The following is a 27,645-nucleotide window of genomic DNA, read 5'->3' on the forward strand; positions in this document are numbered from 1 at the left end:
TGAGTCCATACGTGTGTTAAATTCATGGAAATATGTACGGAAAGAAAGCCAATTCATTGCTTGTTAATTTTTAAAAATTAATTTAAAAAGGGACCAGTCCTGCATAAATGCTGACTGTCCACGTGCATGTGAACATGACGCTCTTGAGGCATTTCTCAGTCACAGGGCATCACACCTTCACATTTAATATTTTCTGTCACACTGTCTGCCAAAGTGGTGACACCCACGGGTTTTTCTTAATGGCAATGTGGCCTTTGGGACGTTTCCCACCACAGGGTCTATGGGAAAACCCCAACAGGGAATTGAAAACCTACATATTAGGAATCCCATAATGTCTCAGATCTACTCTCCAACTGCTGCCCTTTCTTTCTACTGGTATAGATTCACCATCAAGAGCAGAGTGGGAAGTAAAGGAGTAAGAGGAAATTAGAGCAGGAGTGGAAAATTCATATGGCTGCACGTCTGAGCTGGTAACTTGATAATAAATCTAATAACAAATGCAGTGCTTCTGGTGCTGAGATGGACAAACTGCTTTGCCTATCATGACTTATTTGATTCCCACAACAAACCTATAATGTAGGCTACCTTCTTATCCCCATTTAACAGATGAGGAAACCGAGGCACAGAGAGACTGAACGCCATACCTGTTACTACAGTGACACAAGGGCAGGTCTGGGTCTGAGTGCCAAGCAGTCTGGCTTCAGAATGCACAACCCCGAAGGTGTGAAGTTGGCAAGAGGTTAGACTCTTGACATTCTCAGGGGTCATATTCAATGCTGCCAGTCAGAGCTGGGCACATGCATACCCCAGAAGCAGCACTGGGCACAGCTGCCCTTGGGGAAGACACACTCGGCATTGCAGGCATTTAATTTTCTTGGATGAGGTCAAAATTGGGATTTCTTTATGAAATGTCTCATTTTAAAATATTGACTCAGCTCGTAGTACAACCTCAGACTGAGAATAAAATAATAGGGTGCTTGAGAAAGCTGACTCGTGCGTTGCAACATCTCTAAAGTGATTTCTTCAGATCTGGCCTGAAGAGTTCCCACCAGTTACCTAGTTCACCCTCTCTTTTATTTACCTGAAACTGCCTAACAAATCATATCAAATGTTAGTGACTGAAACTGGAAATGGTTCATTTTTTTATTGTCATTTATTGTGATCAGGTATTAATTGTAGTGCATGGCACAGTTGATGAATTACAACGTCTTCCAGTGGTTTACTGATTGTTACTATCCCTGCTCCTGACTCTGGGGCTCTGCTGGTCTAAGCCAGGCTCGCTGATTGTGACTGGGCTCCTGTGTGTATCTATGGTCATTTATGGGCTGGATGTTCTAGGCTGGTCTCGGTGGGAATGGCCCCCTCTGCTCCACAAGGGCTCTCAGCCTCCACCAGGCCAGCCTGGGCTCGTTTGCATCCATCAGGTTTCCAAGTAAGTGATGTAAAGCGTTCAAGGCTTCTTGGGGGCCAGACTCAGAACTCACAGGACACGGGTTCTGTTGTATTCCATTTACCAAAGCAAGTTAAGGGCCACACTGCGTGGCCCCCAGGGGTGGAGAAATAGAGTCTTGATGAGCATGTCAGCAAGGCATGGAGGCCATTAGCGGCTCCCCAGCTCCTCTGTCCGGGTTGCCCTCCTAAACCTTTGCTGATTGTTTTAATGAAAGCCACAGTGCAGAAAAGAACAAATAGGCTTTCAGAAGACCTAAGTAATAAATCCCAACCACTCAGGCCCAGGTTTAGCCTTTGCTACCATTCCAGGGTAACAGTCATCTCTGGAAGCTGGAATCACAAGCCTAACACCACTGGGAGTTGATTCTTTAGACTGCACACCTCGAAAATAATGGGAAAGGTGGATCAGCTGAGCTGAAATGCAAGTTCAGTGATCTATTAACACTATAACCCTCCAGAGAGGGCTTTTCCTGCCTTCCTCCTGGAATGTGTAGTCACACTAATAGAACAGTGCGTGAGACAAAGGAAGGACAATGTAAGTGCAAGCTGCCACTGTCATCCTGTCGTCACTCATAAATCCCACAGCATTCTATGAAGAGCCCATAGTGCAAGATGTCACAAACGGGTATGGTGGGATTTAGAAAGGTTCACTGAGTAGAAAGCAGCCGATCACTTTAGTTTGCTGGTTGATTCTCAAAATGACACACTCACGGTCTGGACCTAGAGTAAACAGATTTGCAGAAGTCAGGAATGTGGGTTAATCAGACAGGTTCCCTGTCTCTCCTCCAAATCTTGATTTAGATGGTGTGGTAAACAGGCTATGACCCCACCCCGACCCCCACCAATGAGGTCCACATCCTAGTCCTTGGAACCTGCGGATATGTGATCTTCCTTGGCCACAGGGACTTAGCAGATGTGATTAAAGATCTTGAGATGAGGAGATCATCCTGGATTATCCACAAGGGCCCAACTCAGGCATTGCAAATTCTTACAGGAGAGATGCAGGAGGGTCAGCGTGAGAGGAGATGTACGGACAGAAGTGGAGTCAGAAAGAGAGACTGGAAGACGCTGTGCTCTGGACTTTGCGGATGGAGGAAGGGAGCCAAGGAATGAGGGCGGCCCCCAGCAGCTGGAGAGGGCATGGGCACCATTCTTTCCGAGAGCCTCCGGAGGAAGCCGCCTCTGCCCACACCTCCAGCTTAGGACTTGCGATCTCTAGAACCGTCAGCTAATAAATGCATGCCATTCTAACCCCATAGACGAGTGGCCATGTGTTATGGCAGAAAGAAGTCAATACAGATAGGAATGGGGGCAGAAATCTCCTAAGAAACCTCCACACCCATGAGGAAAGAGTCTGGGCACGTGGCTGAGATCAGGGTCACCAGAACCAGATTGCACGTCTGAACCCCAGATCCTGAGCAAGCTTCTCAACTTCCTCGTGCCTCAGTTTCCTTATCTACACAATGGGCATAATCCCAGCTTCCCCCTTGTAGTGTTCATAGAAGGAGTAAGAGAATTAACACATAAAATTCACTTCTAGTTTCCAGCTCTGAAGTAAAGTTAACTATTATATATGAAAAACGTGCCCTGATCCCTAGCAACCTTCACACCTGTTTTTAAAAGACGTTGTAGCTGGTGTTAATGTGATATATTTCCATTCCAGTTCAATTGAAAAAGAGAAGAAACAATAGCTTCAATAAACTGATGGGCAATGCTCCTCTGTTTGAGCCTTAGAGATATGTTTGCGTGTGTGGACCTGTTTGTACACAGATGTTTTGATGGATCATATATGTCAAATTAAGTTATCTTCTCCTTGTATTTTCTGGGTCTTACCAATAACTTGGACCTTTCTGTGGTATGGGTAATCTCTGAAAATGGTTCAAACCCATTGGATACCTGCCAAAACTTGATTAAATTAAGCTTAGACTATGAATGACCTTTATCCAGAAAGGTGATTGTACTTGTAAAAGGTGTGTCACATCAAGGGATAGACACCCCACTGGTCCCCAGCTCCCTCTAGCCTTACAAATCTGGAAACACCCCTAAAAATACTCTTCGCATTTCACTGATGCTGGTCCTTGTTTCTCTGCAGAGGAAACCTGTGCGTGTCCTCATGCCCGGAAAGAACTCACTACAGATCCCCCTTGATTTCCCTCTGGTGCTTTCCCCGGAGCCCTCACCTGCAGCGTGGCCTGTGCCGGGTGGAGGATGGAGTGGAACTCACCCCAATGGCGTGCCCACGTGAAAGGAGTGGCCGATTGACGTGGAATGGTCAGTAGGTGAACATGTGTTTGGCTTGTAACATCTTTTTTTTCTCTCAGCAACATTTATTGTGCTTAGATTAGTCTCTGTTTGCTTGCATATTCTGAAATAAATAACGATATATTCCTGTCCTCATTGGAGTTTAGTACCCCACGATATAGTGCCTCACAGTGGGATACATGGGGTGAGCACCCACGCCTGAACTTCTGCCCTGGAGTCCACAGAAGGCACCCCACCAGGTCTCCAGGACAAACTGAGCCCCTAAGGAGAAGCAGAACCTGTTTACCATCGGTTTGGAACACTTCCTGAAGGATACTCCTTGTCCTTGGATTTTACAAAGCTGATGAGGAAAGTGACTTTTGGGGGTGACTTGAACATATTTCCCATTGTGCAGCGTCAGGATGGATAACTAATGAATTAATCAACTGTGTGCACCACCTCCACCTGACACCTCTAGGTGGATGGATCAAGGCACATCTCACTCATCCTGACCAGACAGACCAGGGATGTGTCCTCCACCTCCACCCCTCCACTTATGAGTAGACTCAGAGGCACAGAGAAAATGAAAAACAAATCACAATGCGATGGCTCTATTCTCTCACTTAGAAGTGGGGAGTAGGTGGCCCGGGCCTGACAGGGTGACTCCACAGAGTCATCAGGGACCCAGGCTGCATCCACCTCCAGGTCACACAACGGACTCTAGAGCTCCAACCACTACATAGGCATTCCAAGTAGCCAGAATGAGAAAGTGGGGAAGGTAACAGGTGCACCTGCCCGCCATGGGGCTGCTTCTTCGAGGGATCGCCCTGGGAGTCCCTCCCAGTGCTACTGTGCTTCTCTGCGCACCTCACTTTGTCTTGTGGTCAAAACTCTCCATAAGGGAAGCCAGACCACTCGGACTTCAGCTGAGTGAGCTGTACCCCTAAAAAAGCCTCAATTCCATGGTTGAGGAGGAGGAGAAGAAGAGAGATGGGTGGCCAGAATTCTCAGCCCCCTACACCTGCTCTCCACAGTTCCCCCATCTAAATGGTGCCACACTCCACAGCTGCTCCAGCCAAAAGCATAGAAAGCACCCTGATTGTTTGGCTCCCAGCATCCTCCACTCTATCTTAATAGTAACTTCCAAAATACATCCTAAGTCTGTCCCTTTTCCTCTGTGTCCTCGATGGCCACTCTTCCCCAGCCACCATAATAACCCATCTGCCTCCTGCATCTACCCACTCTCCTAAAATCCACTCTCTGCCCAGGGGCAAAATCTCACCAGGCCACTCCCTCCTTAAAACCCTAATTTTGCATTGGAAGTGCGTTGCCGTCGAAGGCCTCTAGGACCCACACCTTCATGAGATCCAAGCCCATCACTTTATGCAGGGAGTCCACCCGCAGTCACCTTCCACCTCAGGGCCTGGCATGTACTCTCTCCATTATCTGGGCTCTTCCAGACCCCCCAGCCACTCTCCAGCCTGTTTTTATCTCTTTGCCATGTTACCACTGCTTAGAATTATCTTTTAAAATATTGCCTTGTGGACTGCTGTATAGTTGTACTCTGACCACCGGGAAACAACACCCGCGAGGGCAAGAAGCATGCCTTTCTTTTGCATGGCTGTATCCCCCAGTATCTACTAGTGTCTGACCCATGAAATGTGCTACAAAATTATCTGCGAGTGACTGTGCGAATGGACACCTGAGTGTGCCCCACGAGAGGCTGAGCTGGATGAAGTCAGGATGGGTGGCAGCTGGAGGCGTGGGGTGGGCCCGGGCATACGATCGTGCGTCCCCCGTGAAGGAACACATCAGGAAATACAAATCAATTAAGGGCCAAGTCAAACATGACGGATCTCGAGAGCATGGTCCAAGAATCCTGCCCTGGCCGCGTGGTGGGGCGCACAGCTAGAGCAGTCCGTTTTCTGAAAACTGGCTTCAGTCCAACCCACGAGAACAGAAGGAGGAGGAATGCTCCCCAGAATGATGAAATCGCCCTGGACAGCTCAATGAAAAATTCTCTGTTCCCACTGAGGCATTAAATAGTTGGTTTCTACATGGAAGCCTCCATCGCCTGTGACAAGCTCTTGACAAACTGTTTCTTTATTTTGACATGGAAATGTTATGGGTGAAAACGATTTCCCCACGACTGCAGCCTTGTCTTTGAGCTCCACGGCTCCCCAGGGAGACTCAGCTAGAGGCCAATGGACAAGAAAGTCCAAGGATGGATGGTGATTTGCATCCGTTTATAATGAGGTATTAATGATGTGTTTTTGAGCTGACGAATTATAAATTGCTTGTATAGAAAGAGGCCTATTTTCTTTTTTGGGTGTAGCTCCCCACCACTGTCTTCCACTGGGGAAAATAAAGCCTCCTCTCTGGAGATTTTCAAACTCTCATAACTGAGATTGTTAAATAATAAAAGGAGAGTTTAGCTCTAAGAGCTCAGTAATAATCTGCACTTGGCTAATTTGGTGCTTCTGGGCTGGCCCGTGAGTCTTTAGATCACTCCGGTCACCTTTGAATTGAAGCTGGCATCCCAAATGCCGGCAATTAACCCACTGAGCACATTGCCACCTACTGTCAGGATTTCACACGGTAGGGTCTTACGTGACCTTGGCTTAGCTGATGAATGGACAGTCCCAACGGCTAATTTTAACTGGGTTAAGAAGTACAGTGGCCATATTGTGCTAACAGCATGCTGTATTTTACTAGAGAGTGACTCCAAATCTCCACCCTAAAACCCTCACAGATTAAAGTCAGGTGCCCATCTGGCTATGAAATGAGCTGTTTCCAATCCTACAGTGTTTTATTTGAAGTACCCCCTGCTTCTATGTCCAACTCCTGCTTTGCTACCATTTTATTAACTGCTTCTGAGAAGAGCAAAATACAGCCTTAAGCCAGAAGCCAAAGAAGTACTGAACCAAAACATGGCTTTATCTTTGAATGAAAATTTCAAGACTTTTTTTTTTGGAAGCAAGAGCTCCAGAGAAACGCTCAGAAAAAAGAGGGAAAGGTGCCCTTCATTTCATATTACATCCTCAGCTAGTTTGTTCCAGAAATAACAGGCTGGCGCCTCATGTTAGTATTTGGACCTGGTGGGGACTCCAGAAATAGTCACTGAGGAAGGCAGAAATCTGGGCTTACTGCTTACTTTTCCTGTCTCATTTCCTTAATTATTTTAAACATATCATTTTTAACCTACAAAATCATACATACTCACTTTGGGAAACTTGAAAGTCATGAAAATATGCATAAAAATATAAATATCGCTCATAACCTCATCACCTAATGTATGTGTGTGTCATTACAAGTTCTAGTTTATGCAGATGTGGGTGAGATTTAATAAAACTTGAGATCATACTACACACCATGCTCTTTCCTTGTGGAGTCATATCATTTATAATATAATTTCTACAGGCTGCATACTCCATGTTATAACTATACAATAACTTAATTAACTAATTGGTTATTTCTGACGTGCTTGTTTGAAATCTTTGATCATTATAATTAATGCTATGAAGGATTTACTTTCAACATACATCCTTTTAATCATCTCTGATTCTGTCCTTAGGATAAATTCCAGAAAGAGAAATTGCTAGGTTAAAGGCTATGCTTATATATACATATATTTGTGTAATTATAGATATTATACATATATATAGATATAAATAAGTATTTATGTAGATATATGCACTTAAGTATCGATATAGATATTAGATTTGTAAGCATTTATATAAATTGCAGATAAAATCTTTAACTATGGATAATTTTAATATAGGTAATAAATAATTTGTTTACATATTTAATTATACACAATATATAGATACAATTTTAAGTTATAGGTTATTTTAATTATACATAATAATTTAATAATATATATTTGTTTCGTTTTACAGATTTTAATTTTTATTATTTTATTTTAGAATTTATAAATACATATTTATACATATAAATTTTAAGTGTGGTAAATTATTTTATAAATCATAAATTCATCAAACAAAACAACAGCAGACTTACAGACTCTAAGAAGGGACTAGCAGTTACTAAAGGGAAGGGGTAGGGGAGGTTGGGTGGGAAGGGAGGTAGAAGGCTATTAAGGGGCATTATAATTAGCATTCACAATATAGGTAGGTCATGGGGGAGGCAGTATAGCACAGAGAAGATAAGTAGTGACTCTATAGCATCTTACCAGGCTGATGGACAATGACTGCAATGGGGTGGGGGGGACTTGATAATATGGGTGAATGCTGAAATTGCAATGTTGCTCATGTGAAACCTTCATAAGATTGTATATCAATGATATGTTAATCAAAAAAACATAAATTCATTAACTGTATATATGAATTTAAATAAATATTAAAATGTACATAAATAGATATAGTGAACAATGTTAGTTGCATGAATGAATCAGTAGTGTTATTTCTCTGAGACACTATTCTGTGCTCTGTGCAGCACAATATGTAATATAGATATAATGAAATGTGTATTATATAATATAAACACATATATACATATACGCATATATGTGTGTGTGTATATAACATATATATAATGTAACCAAACAGCTTGAAAGAAAGCTTGCATTGAGCATCACCAGAGAGATGGTGATTCTGAAGCACTCACACATTTGGTGGGTGCCCCCTTTCTACGGAGGTCCCTGCCTCCTAATTGCACAGCAGAGAGCAGGTGCCCTGACCGATCTGGTCAGGATGTGGTGTGCAGTGCCCCTGGTCCCCACGCTTGACCCGAGCTGCCTGCTGGAGCCGCGGGCCTGGGGAGCCCACGCTCAGAGACCTGAGTGTTTGTGCAGGAGGAGGCCGTGCCCGCGCATGACTCCAGGGCTGCCATCGGAAGTTGGCTGAAACAGCGCTGCTGTAGTAGCGGAAAACAGACTCACCCAATGAACTCAAGCTGAGAGCGTTCAGACTTGAGGTGTCTGTGCTTTGTGCCAATGACATTCCGGACGCCTAGTGCACCATCGGCCCTCAGGGAACTGTGAGCCTCTCTCACTGCCCTCCCGCTCCAGCCAGCACAAGCAGAAGAGAGATCTTATTTTAAAGATAAGTTATGTCATCTGGAACCAGAGGGCAAGAACTAGAGTAGAAACATCCAGAATCTGGGGATTGAACGTTTTTATGCTCGCCGCCCCCCACCCCCCATCTATCTCTCTCTATTTCTCTTCTACCCTTTTCTGTATGTTTGTTGCATTTTTCTCTCAAAATTCTCAGGGAGAAGTTCTGGTGGCCTGTCTCAGATCAAATGTTCAGTCCTGGACCAGCTGACTGGGGCCAGAGAGAGAGGTTCTGAGGAAGAGATCTGTATTATTGATTAACAATATACGTTATCAATTAGGACTCAGACATTTTACAAATCTGCAAAATCAGATCTTCAAAAAGGTTTTTGTGAAATTGCTAAGCAAGTGATTTAGGGGCATCAACCACAATGATTATGGTTTTATCTGATTTTACAATTTCTTAAAATTTCACTGATTGCATAGATAGTAGTTTCTCAAGTCCTTTGAACTGGCTTTGTTTTCCCTCTGGTTCCCTCATTAATGTGTTCAATGAAACCTCACCTGGTTTCATTTACGGAATTACATTCTTAACATTTTTTGAAAATTCTATTTGTGCCATTCCTTGGTAACCCTGCGGGTTGGGGGCAGCCAGTATAGGACAACTGAGGAGCGGGGAGCAGTGACTACAAACCCCTGTCTCCATACAGATTCACCTGTGTGTATTGGGTTATCGGGAATAAAGGTGGGGAGGAAGCCCCAGCCAAGAGAGACAAGGCCAGACGGGTGGGTCCTGCTCATCACCTCCCTGGGGGGCCAGCACAGCAGGAACCTGCCTTTACCCCCCCATTTTTCTGACCAGGAGTTCAGAAAGATTTTATACCCACAGAACCTAAGAGACTATTTTGAGTCTCCCAAGCAAGAACAGTTTGTACTAAACGTGGAAAGTTGTATGTGGCAGAGGCAAAGTTCTCAAGCCACATCCTCCAGTGCCAGCAAGATAGAGTACTATTTTTCTGAAACTGTCCTGGGCTGGGGCCCCCAGGGGCAGACCCTGAGCTGGAGATTTTCAAGGGTGCAGAGGAAAAGCTGCTCCTGGAGCCGTGGAACTGCCAGGCCATCCCAAGGACGCCTGTGCATAGGGGCCCTGAAGCTTTAGTGTTTCTGGGCCAGAACGAGGTGCTGGCCTTACTGCCCACGTCAGATGACCCCTGGATCTGGCCCGCACAGGAAGCTCTCCCTCACTCAGGCCATCAGTATACAGTCTGAGAGCTGGAGGGCCAGCCTCTGACGGGAGGAGAGGAAGGGCAGGTGACCACAGCATCTCCTGTAGCCAGTGAAACGCCACAGAGCCTCATTTGCAGGAAAGCAGACCTGTGGCTTCCAGATAAACACCTTACCTCGGCACTTCCTCGGCCTCTTCATGCCTGACTCCTTCCCCGTATGATGTGAGTCATAAACATACTTGTCTCTTAGGGTTACTGTAAGGATCGCGTAAGTGGGAAGCACTCAGTCAGGCCTGACATCAACACCATTACTGCTGCACATACCAGGTTCAACCCCCCTGTGTCCGAGAGCCCCCTCTAGCCTCCCCTTTCCCGGGACCCCGTGTTAGCTGTGTTTCTAGCTTCTGTAAGTCCGGTGCTTTACATCTGCCCTCCAGCAGGTGCCTGACCTCCTGCCTCCCATGTTGCCCCACTCCTTGGAGAGTCCACCCCCAAGGGAGGGCTTTTCACAAACAATCCAGAACCACATCCCTAACCCCCATCATATGGTGCTCTCACGTGCAGGACCACGGTCCCCCATCATAATCCGGAGGACCTGGTACGGAACAACCGGAGATGGCGGCCGCTCCGATCCTGCCTACCCTGACCAGCCCATTCCTGCCTGTGGAAGCCACCGCAAAGGCCCTTGCTGTCACTTAGCCCCCTGCTCCCTGCTTCCTGAGGGGCCCTAGGGCTGCTCCATGTGGTCCTTGAGGCAAGGCATGCCCCCTCCTCTGAGGACCTGTGAGTAAAAATGTCTTTTAGATGGCAGCTCTCCTGAAATGTTCTATTCAAGCATCACACAGACCATGTCTTCTCTTAAGCCCCAAGGTCACAGGGACCAGAATGGGGCTCTGGGGCCCACCCCCTGCCAAAAGCTCCTCGGGTAGAGTGGCTGCCTGTGCTGCATCCTCAGGTCAGGCCTCTAGTTCCTTCTCCATGCAGGTGTGGAGGGAGGGAAGGACTTTCATGTCCTGCTCCACCCACACACAGGCTGCAGGCTTTGCTTCCAACCCTCTCCCCTCCCCAGGCTGGGCCAGCCTGGTGACTGGACTCTATTTTCTTTCCAGTCTGATAATTAAAACACAGACATTATGCCTTAGGCCCTTCAGGACTTTGCTTCTAGTGCACTTCTAGACCTTGCGTTTTGAATATTAAAGCCTTTCTCTCTCAAAAATCCCTGCTTTGCAATTCAAAAGCTTGGTTTTCAAAACTGTTGTTTTCGTTCTCATGAAATTCAAAAGCCTCCTCAGAAACTCAAAGCCAAAGATTTGACTGTCTCTCATCTGAATTTGGTCCTGGCAATGCCCACCGCCACCCACAAATGCAATAAGCTCAGAATGGCCTAATTTTCATAAAGAATTACATGTGTGTGTATCTGTGTGTGCACATGCAAAGAAATATCGGTAATATGTCGGTGTATTATTCTGCAACCAAAAATTAGAAAAGAATTTACATAAAGGCAATATTATAGCTTATGATGTTAAACAAAGAACAGTTGTTTCCAGGCTACTAAAAAACATTCCAGAAACAATAAAGTCTCATTAGGCAGAAAGACAGATATGAGAGGGTAGACACAGAATAAAGCCAGTAAAGCCCATTAAAAGGGACTCAAGAGTTAACCAGATAAAACCAGAGAAGAAAGGACTCACAGAGTTAGTTAGTTAATTAGTTGAAGTTTCAAAGGCCAGGAGTGACTTGGAATGTCCGGCCCCCGATGAAAAACAATTCCCCAGGGACTCCTCTGCCTCAGGTAGGGCAGGGGAATGGGACAAGGCTCATGCCATTGTGAAATCTACTTAGCCTGTGAAAAAGGCCCAGTTTATTCTTTAACTTAATCTACATGCTAGTCTTCTTTTTCTTCTAGGCCCTTAATTAAGTAACTGTTATAACCAGGACAGGGGATAGACCTCTGAAGTGTAAATAAACCTATGTGGACAAAGAATGCCAAGGTCCAGACCAACAGTCACCTAATAACACTATTCTTAAGCTAAAACTTCAAGGGACTTATGAAACACTTGTATATATCATGCCTTATGCTGACACTTACCCAAAAGGCCCTATGAAACCCCAAACCCTAAACCCTTAAGCGCACCTCATCTCTGAGGCTGCTCACACTCCCCTTTCTTCCAGTGCATCACTCTCTCTGTTGTATTCCAGGTTTAAGTACAGAGGGCTGCTGGGAGCTCTGATCTGGGCTTGCAAGTTCCTGTCGCCTGGGTGACCCAGGCAGGATTGCAGCTGTACAATCATGCCCTTTAGTAGCCTGCCCGAAAATCTCCTTTCTTTGCCTTTGGGAATCTCACTCTATCCAGTGTTCTGCAGCTCCAAGTCCTGGGGTGGTAGGGACTTAGTTCCCACACCATGCAGATTCAAGCAGACACTGGACACCAGGTGACCCTGGCATTAGGAGTTGGCAAGGGGTTTGCCCAATGCTGAGCAGGAGTTCAGTGAGCTTCCCTTTCCTGCCTCCATCTGCCTTGACTCTGGCCGGCTCCTCCCTTGGAGTATGTTCAAATAAAACTTTCAGTCTGCTTTGCTTCTATGTCTCTGCCTTTCGATTCTTTGTTGTGGTGGGGCAAGAACCAAGGAGCACAAACTCAACCCCTGACAGTCTTGTTGCATCCAGTGGTCAAAATTCCAACTCTGTACTACTTATCAACAAACAACAATTCTTATAACTATGTAACTCATTCAGAATAGATGTGCCAATGTCAAAACCTTTTTCCTCCACCCTTGTAAGTTCAGTGCATGGCGGCCTGCAAATCAAACTGACAAAAGACAGATGAGCAGAAGGAAAAACCTCATTTCATATACAGAGAATGAAGCAAAAAAAAAACCCCAAAGTGCTGGTCAGACCTGGAGACTTACATACCATTTAAACAGAGAGATATGTGTGTGGAGAAGTAACAAGACAAAGGAAAAGTGTTTTGAGCTTCTAGGGGCAGTCAGCTGTGGGAAGGTAAATATACAGGGGAACTAATGGAAGATGATGATGGTTTAGTGAAGCTTGTTTGTGCGGGCTCACCTTGGTGCTGACTCTGTCTTTGTCGCGGCCATACAATTCCCCTGGGAGAGGGGATTTATGGCAGACCTCATTTTTGAAAGTGTCTGCTCTTAGATACTGGAGAAGTCAGAAAAGAAGGCTTCTTTCTGAGTCTGTTGATTCTCAATGGCCTTCGGCTTAAAATAACCCACATGCCAAAGGGACATATTTTGAGGTAGCATATTCTGATCCCTCTCAGCAGCCCTTGACCTGGGTTGAATGCTTGTGTAACCCACGTGCAAAGGAAATTCCTCAGCCTATAGATGATGACTAACAGATTGGGGTATGGGAACAGTACACATGCAGTGTTATAGTGACACAGACAGAGATGCACAGGGACTGAGGGCTGAGATATTGCAGAGAAGTCCCTGGCAAATAGGAAGCGAATCCTGATGCAGGTAAGGAAGAGTTTAGGGGAAAGGATTCTTGCAGCAGGGGGACACTCACCATGGGGTCAGTAGGCATCTCACAGGTTTAGATTCAGTGGGTTTTATTTTGCAGGGAGGAATAAACAAGGCTAAAGGGAGATGTGGGGAAGGGATGTGCTCAGATGCAGGTGGGGGAACCTGTGCCTGGGGGGCAGTCTGTTTGAGGGGTGGGCTGCCATGGACAGGGGTGCAGAGGAGCAGAACAAAGCTTAGTTAACAAGCATTTTGTTATGCTAATCAGTGGGGAAAAGCACTTCAGCAAGTTGCTGATAAGAGGACTGGGGATTCTGAGGGTCTCCCTCCATGTGGCCCTGGCAGAGGTACATGGTGGGCACCTGTGAGGTATCTGACTCATGCAAGGAGGGGAGATCCATTGAGCAAGCCATCTTCCACAACAGGCAAGCGGGGGATTTGTTAACTAGTGCTACTTTCCAGGAACTCAGGGCTGGGACAGAGCCGACATTTGTCAGTGCTGAGCACTATGCCTGACACACATGGTATTCAATTACTGTTTGCTATTACTGACAGAATTGGAGTAATGACACCATTTACATCATAAACACAGCTGCTTTTCCAATCACCTCATGTAATATAGTTGCTCACTTGCCCACCAAGCCTCTACATGCATTTAGACATCAGGAGAGACAGCACAGAAAAGTATGGGGAGGGAAGTTTTATTAGCAAATGGAAATGTAGCAAATCTTTAGACTTTGCAAGCAGTTTTTCCAAGTATTTCTCAAATGAAGGAATTTGTACCAAATGCCAAATCAGAAAGCTAATCTCACAGTGTTGCCTAGCTCCTTGCTCTCCAGTTCCTTGCAAACGTCTGGCTATTAACCTTTCTGATTTGCAGAAATACTTAGCATATTTTTATACTAGATGCTACAGAAGAAAATCCATTGTTAATGAAGCATGACTCTTCTAATAGTTGAGACTTCCCAAAGTATGCAGGGATTTCAGTGGCCTCTATGAGAAAAGCATACCTATGTTAAAAAAATTTCTTTTCCCCTAAGGAGAAAAATGCTTCTGTAATTTAGCAGAACTGTGTAAGTTTTGGGAAAGTCTCTTCTCTCAGCCTGTATTTTATGGATTATTTGAGTCTGAAAGATGAAGTAGATTGTAAAACAATCTCTTTAAAATAGATTGCGGCCACAGATAAAGGTAAAGTCATTCCTTCTAAGTGACCACCTAGCCACCTTTTTTAATACTCATTTTTACTGGAAGTTCCTTGAGAGTCTACGATGATTCCCTTAGAAATGATGTGGAGCTCCTTGGATGTGGTTTTCATTCTGAGAAATGTCGAGACTGAATTGCCCCGTAGACTGTTCTCACTGACCTTGACCCTAACTGCCCTGTTTGCGTGGACTCTGCTCTCTCTTCCGATGCTGGCGGCAGGCATCCACTCGTGTTCGCATGTACAGTGAAGCCCTCTAGAAAGAGCCCCAGGGAGGAGAGGGCTCTGTGGGGGTCGCTGGTCCATCTTTACCCCAAGAACACTGCCTGGCTCCACTACGCCAATAAATGTTTGCTGAATGCATGGATGAATGGTTATGTACAGAGGATATAAAGCCGAGTGAAATAACCCCCACTGGAAGCAGAGACTGCTTCCCCACTTCCTGCTTGGGATCCAACTGTCTATCCAAAATTGGAACCGTTGGGTAACTAGACACGCAGAGACTGACTTTCTCTAATTGAGCTTAGTGGTTCCAAAACTTGCCCACACATGTGACTTAATGCACAGACCAACATAAGAAATCAAACCCTACGTGGGTGGATAATTTTGACCCTGCAAGACTTCTGTTTTGAACGCTCTTTTTAGAAACACTATGCAAGAAGGAACTTTATTACATCTGGTCTTTAATGTAAATTCTTGCTTTGTTTTTGTCAAACTCTGACTCATGGATCCCTTCAGAAAAGACTTCTATTACCCAACTCTTTCCAACGTGAGTAAGGATGTGCTGACTCATCCAGCAGGGCCATCAGGAGAACATTCAGAATGACCGAAATTATATACATCGTCAATCTGTTTAATGCTATTGTGTTTCACCGAACACAAAGGAACAGTTTAGGAGATTCAGAGGAAAACCCACGTACTTACTCTTTGAGTAAGTAGCTTAGGAGCTGCAGGTTTGAGGTACTAATCAATATGCTGCGGTGGTTGAGAGCTTGTATACAAATGAGATATTGGGGAGAAAAGGTGAGCTGTGCTGGGATGGCCTTAAAAGTTAAATTAAAACCTTGTGGAAAACATGATTCTTGGCATTAAAAGGTATTCAGTGATTAGCAAAAGGTAATCTTGGTCTGCCTGTGACCACTGCAGAATCTACAACCAGGTTATCCGATGGCTACTGCAGCTGAAAGCTGCCTCCTACTGTGCATTCAGCAATTCGTTTTTGATAACAGACCCCTGGTTTTTAAGTGGGCACAGGGCTGCTTCGAGTAAAGCCTGCATTCCTAAGCTTCCCTTGCAATGGGGTGTGGCCATGGCATGGAACTGGAACTGGGTGTCGTCCTAAAGACAAGAGATAGATATGTCTTTGTTCCCACCTTCTGTCCTCCTGCAGCCTGGAATTCAGGCATGATAGTGGAGCTTGGGCAGCCACTTAACATCATGAGGTTGAGATGGCCAGGTACTGAGGATGAAGGAACAATAGGATGGGGGATCTGAGTCCCTGACCCTGGTAAACACAATGTGTGTTCTGTTAATTCTTTTACTTGAAGAAAAGAAAAAAAAAAAGCATTTCTCTCCTGCTTACACCACTGTGATTTGGGATTTCCAGTCCGCCGTAACCAAATGCAATTGCAAGGGATGGCCTCTGACTCTCCATCCCAGGGCAAAGTTGGTCCCACTTCCTGAGCTCCTTGAACCACAGGTGAATGAGACTCATGGCATGAAACCAGGTAACTAAGGGGTAAAAGAGAAACACTGAGGGCGAAGCAGGACAGACACTGGGAAAGGAAATGAGATATCAAAGGAAGGAGACCCCACTGGGGAATGTGGGTGACAAACTGGTGGATTATTTTATTTGCTGTTCATGTGTCTGTAGGAAGTTCAGCCCTGCACTTAGCATGCAGTTCTGCCTGTGTAAATAAATTATGTTCAACATAAGGTGGATGTTGGTGATTTTCTTAATTCTTAATTCGTTTTTCAATATAAAGTCACAGTCCAACCTTTTCTTAGATGGTCTTTGTTTTCTGTGGATTCCGGTCCCTACAAGTAGATCATTAGTCAGGAGATGTCCCTGCAGTCTGTATGTTGGATCACTGGAAGCTTCAGCCTGGGCTGTCTCCCTGCCAAGACTCCCAGGTAGCTGTGGCCAGGAATGCAGCTGGGGCATCTGGATTTTTTAAAGCCAAGACTGGGAACCACCGGTGTATAGTAAGTGCCTCTCCTGGTAAGGGTTGGCTTGGCACAGGGAGGTCTTCAGCCCATGGCAGCCCCTGCCTCTCCACGAGGACACGGAGTCAGAAAGGGGAGTGAGGGGGTGGCAAGCGGAGATGCAAGGAGAAAGGAAGGAGGGAGGGAGAGAGGAGGAAGGAGGTGTCTTCACTGGAGAAACCCTGGGAAGAGCTGGCTCCCCAAGTATCAGGTGGAGCAAAGATGAGTTATAGAAACGACGAGTTCAATATCAAGCACCTAGAAGGACAAAGGTTGTGCTACTTTGCAAAAGAGTGTCACCAAGGCCAACACAGTAGTGCCATGAACACTTGAAGCTAAAACACCTGCTCAGGGTTCAAACGTCCTCGAAATCCCATCCTTAACCAGCCCAGCGAGGGCCACTGTCGACACTGAGATCCAGAGCAGTGCATCCAGGTATGCGGGTCCCCGAGGCACCCGGCTGACTGCGCGTTCCCACTGCCGGTGTGAGGAGGGGGCTGCTCTTGTAAACCTGGAGTTAGGTGACACACCTTCCAGATCAGAGGGTCCCATCCTGGTCAGCTGGACCCTGGGAGCATGCAGTCGGGTGAAGAGCGGTACCCAGGAGAGGCTGCAGTGCTGGCTGGCTGGTGTGACCAAGGTCCCTTTGCTATCCACGCTGTGCTATGTTTAGTGCAGTTTCCCTCCATGTTTGCAGGTGACAGCATCTCCATTCAATCTGGAGATTTACTCTTTGAGTCCTTCCCACCTGTGCACCAGCGCATTGAAAACTATACACAAATGTTTAAATATAAAGTTGACCGAGGATGAAACTGAAACCGTTCAGGAAGCTTATAGAAAAGCTTATGCACTTACAGCTCTACTTTGGTGTTAAAGTGGCGACTGCATTTTAAACCCGTCTTAATTCAGGCCCGTTGCCAGCACCTTCTCTTATTTTACAGCGGAGGGCGGGTGGGGCAGGGTCTGTTCCAGGTGGGGCACCATGTGCAGTGTAACAGACAGGCTGCTTTTGCACAGCTGAGGGCAACATGCTTTATTTGTTTAGCCATGCCCTCCCCCTTCCTGCCTCAGGCAAGTGTGGGTATGGATATAAAGCCAAATTCATGGTGTGGATTGGAGCATCCACAGCCATCCCACAGGAGCAGTGTCCAGCTTCCAGACAACCAGCATCTTACAAGCTGCAGCAGCAGGAGGGCGGCACAAGGCGACGTGGGGTCTTTCCTGACAGTGGCGTTGCCAATTCCAGATTCAGCCACAGTCCTGCTTTCTGGGCACGGGCTCTCTCTCCTTCCCCTTCCTTGCTGCTCCCAGACAATGGAATCTTGACCCTAGTGCCTCTTGGACCCTCAAAAAGGTGGGGAGCCATTAGCGGAACCACAACTCCAAGCAGGGAGGGGTGTCTGCGGTTCCCAATTACCACCTTTCTGCAGGTGACTCTGCTCTGAGGTGGGGGCGGCAGAATGCAGTGAGTGGCAAGTAACATGACATGGAATCTCACATCATCCCCAGGCTACCAGTTTATTTGAGGCTTATTTTTTTAGAAACAGGATGCAGGCTTGGCCATCTAAAAAAAAAAAATGATGTTTGGAAAACAAACAGTGCTGATGTCCTGGGATGTGAGGCAGGGTGAGGTCGGGCCTCCCGGAGCCTGTGGGATTTAAACACACTCTGACAGCACATCCCGCGAGGGCTCTGTGTCCCCTTCCTCTTCCAAGCCTGTGCTCCTGCCTTCACACGATGCAGTGGGACGCCCACTGCCCTTTACTGTCATGGGCAGCCACTGCAGTGCAGTGATAATGCAAGGATCCAGCAGAGGCTGATACTGCCCCACAGGAAAAGGGCACCAGGTTCTGGGCGAGGTGCTGCTGCGGCCGGTCCCACGGGGACGGCTGCACTGGGCTGAACTCGCTGTGTGGGCGACGTCACCAACCACAGGGGAGTCCTGCAGTGAGTTGGACACTGGTGACCTTCTGGACACTGACCCCTGGATCCTCGATCCTGGGAGGGAACAGGCCTACCTGACCCCCAGGACCCAGCTCATCTCAGGGTCACTTGAGTACTTTCTCCTTGTATAACCCAGTTTTCAACTCAAACAGACCGAGGTGGGCGGAGCCTGCAGGGCTGACTGCTGGCTTTTCTCAAGAGCACCCGCTATCCTGCCATCACATAAATGGGGGGTAAGACAGGCTGCATGGGAACTCGTTCATAGCGCTGGCTCTGTGTTTAGGGCCTCGGCTGTCCACGAATCCACCAGGGCCCAGTTTGGCTGTTAGAGCTGTTGTTCCATGTGAAAAGTGCTGCCAGGGCTCCTCAGCCTACATGTTTGATTTTTGTTGCTGCTTTTTGAACAATGATGAATTATTGGACATTAGAACATGGGTGGTGGTTTACCAATGAGCCCCTGCTGTCCACAGGAAGTCCTAAGACAGCAAATCCATTCTCTCCCGAATCCCCTTTAAACCGGTTACCCTACCCCCAGCCAGTTAGCCAGTGAGTTTCTGCTGCAGGACTATGTGGAAACAGGTCCAGGATGGCATCTGAAGCACAGGGAGCTTCTGGATGAGGTCCCGCCTAGAAACCGGCTTGATTAGTACTGGCCTGGCCCCACTGGCTACAGCCCCATCCCTGGATATTCACCTGGCGGCACACGTGAGTGGCTGGCATGCGCCCTCAGTCCTGAATGCTTCCCTCGAGCCTCCTGATGAGGTTTTGGTAGGTATCTCTTTCCACCTGCCACGAATGAGACATTCTCACATACTCCCTGCCATTGGCCACGATCTCTTTTTCTAATGCACGATCACTAATGAGTCTCTTTGCCAGCTGAACAAACTCCTGCAAAGAGGGAGGAAGAGAAAGAGAGGTGATTGGTGAGGGGTCCCTGCAAACGTATGCGGAGCCTGCTTCTGTATGGCTCCTGGCCTCTTTTCTGTTCACCTCCTTTCTCAGGAGAAAACGGTCTTTAAGAGGGCTGGGAGTTAATGCAAACACTGGGATTGAGTAGGAAATAACACACACACACACACACACACCACATGCTGGGACGAACATCATGGACAAAGACTGGGTGTCATTTCTGCTTCCCTCACCTTTCCTCCTCCAGTCACCAAGTCTTGCCATTTCTTGTCTTCAGAGTGACTCTTGTATTCACAAGTTCTTCCCTTGTTTATGAGGATCAGAGGAGATATGAACTCAGGCCTACTCCAGACTCTGAGGCCCTGTACACTGTACAACGCTCTCCTGCCCCGCCGGCTTGACACCATGCTTGCTCTTTCATCTTAGAATTGTGGGTGTCATCTGGTGTTGGGGAAAGGGCCAGCTTCAGGGTCAGATTTGGGTTCACCTCCTTCTCCAAGACATAACTTAGCTGTGTGGCTTTGGAAAAGCTAGTTAACCTTTCTGAGCCCCACATTTATCGACTCAGGGTCAGCAGGCACTTGACTGGTGGGCCCAGCCCTGCCCCTGACCTTGTGGATGATGGCAGAGGAGGGGATTTCATTGTCCTCAAGTTGAGTTTCTAGCCTTTTCTCCTGTTGCTTAGCTTCCCACTGGAGCTCTGCTGTGCTCATCACTAATTCATGCTCAGACTCCAGTGCAGGAATGGAGTGGTCCTGCTGACCAGCTTTTAATATCAAAGCCCTTTGTAATTGGAATTCATTAGCATTATTTTGATCATTAAAAAGTATTCAGAGTGAGGAGAGAACATGCATTATTTATTATGCTTGTACATAAGTCAAGAGCAGGGTTCATGAGCTGGTAGGCCTGCACTTAAATTCACACCTTACCCTTCCTGTGCATGATGGGGGGAGCATTTCTTTACCTCTTGGTGCCTCAGTTTCCTCATCTTGAAATTAGAGACAAGAACAGTACATGTTCCATAGAGTGTGTAGAGGATTAAATGAGTTAATACAAAGAGCCCAGGGCAGACCTGGCACAGGCGTAGCTATCGTTCCCATCAAAGGATCCCCAAAGCTCCATAAATTCCAGCAAAAGGACAATGCCTGGGATGAACACACATGCCTGGTTGCTTAACAGCAACATCCACATATTCTCAAAATTATTGTTAATTAAACGTTGAACACTTTTTACAGCTAGCAATATAAATAGCGATATTTATGATAGAGTAGAATTATATTTTTATGTATTATGTACACACTTTATAGTAAATCGGTGTTCTTTTTGTAATAAAAATATAACATATTTACTTCCATCTCATGGTGGAACAACATTCTTATTAAAATTATTTGAGGGGCTTATAGCTATGGTATATTATTTTACGGCACTGGTCATATCTTTGATTTACCTGATGCAGGGACTTCGGCTGAAACTCAATTCCCTGCCTATGGTTTCCATGGGGAGTTTGACCATTTTACAGCAAAATCCAGAATGATGGAGTTTCTAAGCACAGGATGTGATAAAATGCACCTTTTTCTCTCTACACAGAGGCCCAACAAAAACCACAGGCTTAAGGAAAGCAGGAGAGATTTGGGTGAGGGGTGACAGCACCTTGGCCGTTGCTGTAATAAATCCCTGGGTCTGTGGCTCGAGGAAAACAGAAGGGAAGGCATCCCCTGCTGGCTGGGAAAGGGAGGGAAGGATGACTAAACACAAACTTCAAAACAAAGAAACATTTAAAATAAAACAAAAGGCATCAGGAAAGAATGTAAAATCTCCCTGTTGAATCGTAAGTTACACGCTGCAGCTTTGAGATGATTTCCTTCAGGGCTAACCCAGCTGCCTGGCCACTGAGCACGCTAAGCACACACATGTGGCTGTGAGAGCGCCGGCTGGTGCAGACTCTGCCGTTGGCTTCTGGGAGAGCCTGGGTGATGAAGGCGGCATTTTTACAGAATGAGAATTCAAACCCGTGTTAGGATCTCTGCAAAATGGTGTCACCTTAAAGCCATAGGGCAGAGCAAGCCCTCAACAAGAAGGAAATGCCTGGTGCCAGAACATGGGACCTGGCCAGCTTCACCTGGGATGGCTCTAAAAGTAATGGTGTCACGTTCCAACGACCTTCGGAGCGATGGATACTGCTTCTTCTGAAAGAAGCTGGGGTCAGTTGCACCAAAACTCTGAATTTCAGGCTTAGTATGTTAAATCACCCCCAAAGCTACTTCTCCAGATGCTTAAAATACAACCATGTCTTGATGACAGATGTCGACTGACATATGTGGGGTCGTTCAAGTCTTTGGTTTTGCTCTGGCTTTCCCGCCTGGAACCCTGGAGTTAATTAAGGCTTAGACTGTGGCTCTGGTTCCCAAACTTTGCTGGAAGATTCTGATTGGGTAGGCTGGGGGTGGGGGTCCAGGAATGGTGTCTTAGGACACCTGGGCTGCTATACCAAAATACCGCAGATGGGGGTCTTATAGACAACAGACATTGGTTTGTCACAGCTCAGGACTGCAAGGCCAAGATTCAGGCTCCGGCACCTTCTGCGTCCGTTGAGAGCTCGCTTCTTGGTTCACAGGTGGCCATCTCTTCCCTAGGATCTCACATGACAGAAGAGACAGGGATCTTTGTGGGGCCCCTTTTACCATTCGTGGGGGCTCCACCTTATGGCCTAAGCTCCTCCCAAAGGCCCCACCTCCTAACACCATCACCCTGGGCATTACTTCAACATACGGATTTCATGGGGCACAGACATCCGGTCCACAGCAATTGTGTGTTTTCTAGCAGTCACCCCAGGGGACTCCACAGAGCCATACTTTGAAAACCATGGGTCTAAGATGGCCCGCTGTGCCTGCCTTATTTTTCAAAAGTTATTTGACTGTAAAATAGATTCATTGTATTGACAGCTGCAGGTTGTGAGCAATGTACTTCAAGATCTAACAGGTAGGAAAGTGACATGGATGCATCTGTCTGACTTTTCTTATACACAGCACCGTTCGGTGGTCATGCTTTAAGCTCCACCCAAATGCCATCACTAACAACTCTCTGTGTCACTGTGGCCACACAGTCACCCAACTGTCTGCAGGCATCAGCTATTTCTTCAGTGACTTCTGCCATTGGGTAAGGTTGGGACCACTCATAAGAACATGTAAGTATTCCCTGAATTATTCAACATAAGCCTTCTTTTTTGAATCATAGCAGCAATAACCCATTTTTGGAAGGACTGCTGGTTCGTGTGACAACATCATGGTTAAAAGAGGGGCTTGCTTTAAAATAAATATCAAAGGCAGTGGCTGGAATCTTGTGCAGATGGATCGAGCAGATGAAACCAGCTTGGTAGGTTTAGAAACCGCTTCTCAGTGGCCCAGTGCCGTCTACGCCAACAGCGGCAGCCAGAATCCGGCTGGAATTTAATAAAGGCAACAGCCAACATTTACCGAGTGTTTGCAACCAGGTAACGGATCACGTTTCAGAATCTAGGATTTGGGGGATTTCATAATGTGGTTTCTGCACTCTTATTAACATGTGCTGTCCAGTGGGTGTGAGCCACAACCTGTGGACAACACACCAGAAATTCCAAATCAGGATGTCTGAGTACTCATACTGAGTAGCACAAAGCCACAGATCCCATCAGTTCAGATATGAGTTTGCTGCCAAGTAAGTTTGGGCACCAAACTCACCAAAAATAGATTGTTTTTCAAGTGCTCTCTGGATTTGGGAAAGTCAGAAAAGGGGCTCAAACTCTGTGCTATTATTGTGACTCCTTTCACAGAAAGACCGGGAGCACAGAGAGGCCCAGGAACCTGCCTGGAGTCACACATTTCATAGTATGAGGCCAAACAGGAATTAAACTCAGACCGTCCAGCCTCCGAGCTGATTCCTTCTCCTCCAGGCTTGACTGCTTCACAGGTGGGTGGAGCAAAACCCGCCCAGCCGCCGCACAGACCCATGGCATTTGGGAACTCAGGTGGGGCTGAAAGCAAAGACGGAGGATAGTTTCTTTGTCCGGTTTCTCCCGCTGCCCAGACTTGTCTGAGAGCGCCATTACAAATACACAAGCCAGCAGACAGCTGCCAGGCTCCTCCGGCATGCTTTGCAGGCAGTGAGGATGTCAGGGAGGAAAGATAAGAGTGAGAAAGCCCTGGGAGAGGGGGTGGCCTGGGAGCAGCTTCTGTGGGTGCATGAGCTTCCGTTGCAGGAAGTCAGAGGAAAGGGGCGAAGTCCTTCAGAAGCGTGGGAGGGAATCTGCAGCCCAGTGGTTGTGGTCATGCTCCTGGGAGCCAAGGTGAACATGAAGCCAGCTGGCAGAGTCTCACCCACAGAAAGCGGAGCCTGCACAGAGGGCCGGGATCAGGGCACAGTCAGGCCACAGCCTGGGCAAGGCCCCGCCGACCCTCGCACAGCCTCCTCTTTAGAGGCCAGACGCAGCTGCCATGGCCCACAGTCCCATGAACGGAGCCACACACCACCCCCGTGCGTGTGCACAACCCAGGGTCCTGGCGGGTGGCCGCAGGCCTTGTCTGCACAAATGTCCACATGTCCGCCCAACTTGTGGCGGACAGAACTCTGATTCCCTCAAACGTGAGCCATCAGCTATGCCTTCAGGTCACATTGACTCAAGGTCATGCATTTCACGAGCAGTAAGCTCTGTAGGTGGCAGGAATGAACATGCGCTCTTAGAGGTAAATGAGTTGGCCACCGAGCGCACGGAGCTGTTTCCCTCCTCCGACCCTAGTTCTGTTCTGCCGAGCACCTTCTATCTCCAGGGTGTAAATGCCCCAGGGAGACAAGTTTCAAGGTCTATACATCTGTAAGAACAGGAACGGGATGGGTGTGAAGAAAAAAGGGGAATAAAGCAGTTAGGGTATAACTGGTTGGCCAGCTGGGTTGCTCCATACTTAACTAAAATGGCAAAAATGCTCTAGGTTACGCTTTAACCCTCTGGTGTACCCATCTCTCCCAGTGGTTACCGAGCACCCACTTAGCGCCAGGGTCCCCAAGGATGAGCGTGACCCCACTCTAGGGAAGCATGCGGCCTGGGGGTGGAGGCAGCTGACAGGTGGAGGCAGTGCTTGGAGACCTAGAACCACGGTACAGGCTGCTCGAAGGACACCCAGGCTGGGGACAGGGGGGACTTGAGCCAGCTGCATGGACACCATGCCTCCTCCCCGGGCACCACCTGGCGTCTGCAGCCCCAGAACCCTGCACAGGCCACTTGCCCCAATTCTACAAGTGCTCGCAAGTCTTCTCTCTACTCTGAGTTTCAGGATAAATTTAAAACACATGTACAGAGCTGGTTTGGGAGCAATATGAGAATGGGGTTGGGACTGGATTTTCTGTCCTAACACCTAGTAAGGAGGTCCCTGGCTGCTACAGGTGCCCAGGAAGAGGGACACGCTTACGGAGTGATCGGTGAGGAATCAGCCAGAGAGGGATGGAGGGTCTTTTCTTTGTGGTTATGCTGGGTCCTGCCTGGCTGCTCTCCTAATCTCAAGTTCACAATTGGAAGAGACCTCTCCCGTCTCATCCTAAAAGAATTCCAGACTTTGCCTGCTGGCCCGGTACAGGAAAGGGAGACTGATGCAATCTGGAAGGTGCAGACTTGCCAGCCTGGCCTTTCCTGAGTAATGAGCCCCACCTTGTGGCTCCATCCTCGTCCTTGTCACCTCTCCAGGCTGGGTCCGTGCAGCACCACTCAGTGCCCCAGGCCACCCCAGGCTTCCCTCTGTGCCCCCTGCCATCAGGGGGCACTCTAACCCAAGGGGTGGGGCCGCAGGTGGGAAAAGCAAAGCAGGACCGGCCTTAAAAAGGGGGCCTGTTCTCCCCAAGAATGATAAAATCCTTTTAGACGACTATCACATGAAAGAGCACCCCTCCCCCCAAAACAAGAGAGGAGGGAAAGACAGACAGAGACAGACACAGAGACAGAGACAGAGGGAGACACAGCCACAAAGGGAGACACAGTCACAGAGGAGGGACAGGCAGCATGAGGAATCATTTGCAGGGTCCTTAAAGGTGGCTGAGCTGAGTTCAAGTCCCAGCCTGGCCACCTGCACTGCACTGACCCGAGGCAAAGCCTTCCCTCCCTGGGTCCTCACGGTGACTCCTTCCTGTGGCTCTGGTGAGGACGAGGTCAGGTAAATGGACGAGGCACCCACCGCAGTGCCTGGCACACAGACATCGGCTGGGACCCCACTTCTGGGTTGTCCTTAAAGCTCTGACCGCTTGCTTCCTTTCCTCAGGCTTGTGCGGCCTGGCACGGGGGCTGCCCACCACCCACGGCCTCTGAGCTCTGGAAGTGCAGCCAGTGCTCCTAAAGAACTGCATTTCTAATTTTTAATTTTGATTGATTTGATTTTATACTTAAAGATGAGTGCTCAACTCAAGTACTGAAAAACGTTTAAGTATGTTTGAAACAACATGGATATGTGACTCTACTTTTTCAAGTGTAGATTTTATGGAGTCTAAATGCAAATCAAGTATTTCTACACACACGTATCCTCCAAATTAAAATCCCCTGTAAAATACATACAGGGTTTCAGACGGTATGAAAAAAAGAATGTAAATGCTGCATTAATAATTTTGTTACATTGCCTACATGTTGAGATGACACATGTTTGGACAGACTAAGTTAAACAAAATATACTATTGAAATTAATTTCATTTATTTCCTTTTATTTTTTCTTAATGTGGCCATTGGAAAAGTGTAACTTAGGTACGTGGCTGGGTTCATGCATGGTCCCCAGTGCACACCGGCTGTGTGTCAGATCACAAGCGATTCTTACCTACGTTACTTGGGACGGGTTTCCTGCTGTTGAGTGTAATTATCTGTAACACCCCCTTTCTCTCTCCAAAGTACCCTGGTTTTTCCCAAAAGACCAGGTGGTTGTCCTATTTACAAAACCAGGTAAGTGTGGGGTTGACTTCGCATGCAGTGCGCACATTGCTGGTCCAGTGTTTCCCTTGGGCTTCTGGAAATCCAACCAACACTAAAATCCCTGCTTCTGTGCATTTAGAGGCATGGGCTGGGGGTTATACATCATAAGTGCGTTTAGCTTCCAAGAATTATACACATTTGGTTAAGAAGTGAAAAATATTTTTTAAATAATAAAAATAAGAAAGAGAGAAACGATATTTTGCAGAATGCTGGCCAACAGCTTCACCAGATTCCGTGAGGAGAACATGCCCCAAAGTGAACATGGGGTGGGACATTCCCAGTCCTCACCTGCTGCTCAGCTGTGCTGGGTGCCATCCCAGTGCTTACACCTGAGCACCTTGCACACCATCTGGCTCCTGGGGAGCAGCCAACGACTTCACCCAGTGCTCAGCAGGAGAAGCACTAAGACTGACTCTGTGTATGCACAGCTTTCATCTGGCAAAGGGTGAGACTCTGCCTCACGTGCTTTCTCCTTATTTCCCAAAGATGGACATCATGGGCTCCACCTTCAGATAAAGGAGCTAGCACAGAAATAAGAAATGTGTCCAGGGTTACTCAGATTCATTCAAATGGAGTACTTGCAATCTAAGCACAGCTCTGCCTGAACAAAAGTTTGGAGGCGGATATTCCCCCAACATTTTTGTAAACATTTTACTGTTGACGGACTATCAAGGTCATTATTGTTTAAAGAAGAAGAAACGATCTTTAATGAAAGTGTGAATCCACATAGAACACTGAGAACACTGCCTGGAAGAGATTATGCACCCACTAAATGTTAGCTGCCATCATAACCACCATCACCATCATCACCAGCACCATCACTATCATCATCATTATCTCATCATCACCATCACCATCATCACCATCATCATGATTCCCAAATCTGTTTTTTTCTACAGTTGTCTAAAAACAAACAGAACCTCTCAGCAATAGTTTGGGCTACACTTTACAAGGCTGACCTCGAGAGAGAATATGGATTCACAGTTTCTATTAA

General features: G+C 47.1%; 1 protein-coding gene across 10 annotated transcripts in view; it reads right to left on the bottom strand.

The window, feature by feature from the left end:
* Positions 1–7,629: 7,629 nt before the first annotated feature.
* The window catches only part of GLT1D1 (glycosyltransferase 1 domain containing 1), a 111,116-nt gene continuing 91,100 nt past the window's right edge, over positions 7,630–27,645 (bottom strand). For 6 of the 10 annotated variants that reach the window (XM_057491822.1, XM_057491817.1, XM_057491820.1 and 3 more), the window contains one exon: positions 17,844–19,657. In XM_057491822.1, the coding sequence (XP_057347805.1) occupies positions 19,496–19,657 (162 nt within the window). In that variant the 3' untranslated portion in view covers positions 17,844–19,495. Of the gene's footprint in view, positions 10,189–17,843; positions 19,658–27,645 lie in introns of those variants that run through there. The other 4 variants (XM_036921815.2, XM_036921814.2, XM_036921813.2 and 1 more) reach the window with 4 other exon arrangements.

The sequence above is a fragment of the Manis pentadactyla genome, chromosome 14 (assembly GCF_030020395.1).
Source record: "Manis pentadactyla isolate mManPen7 chromosome 14, mManPen7.hap1, whole genome shotgun sequence".
Classification (NCBI taxonomy): domain Eukaryota; kingdom Metazoa; phylum Chordata; class Mammalia; order Pholidota; family Manidae; genus Manis; species Manis pentadactyla.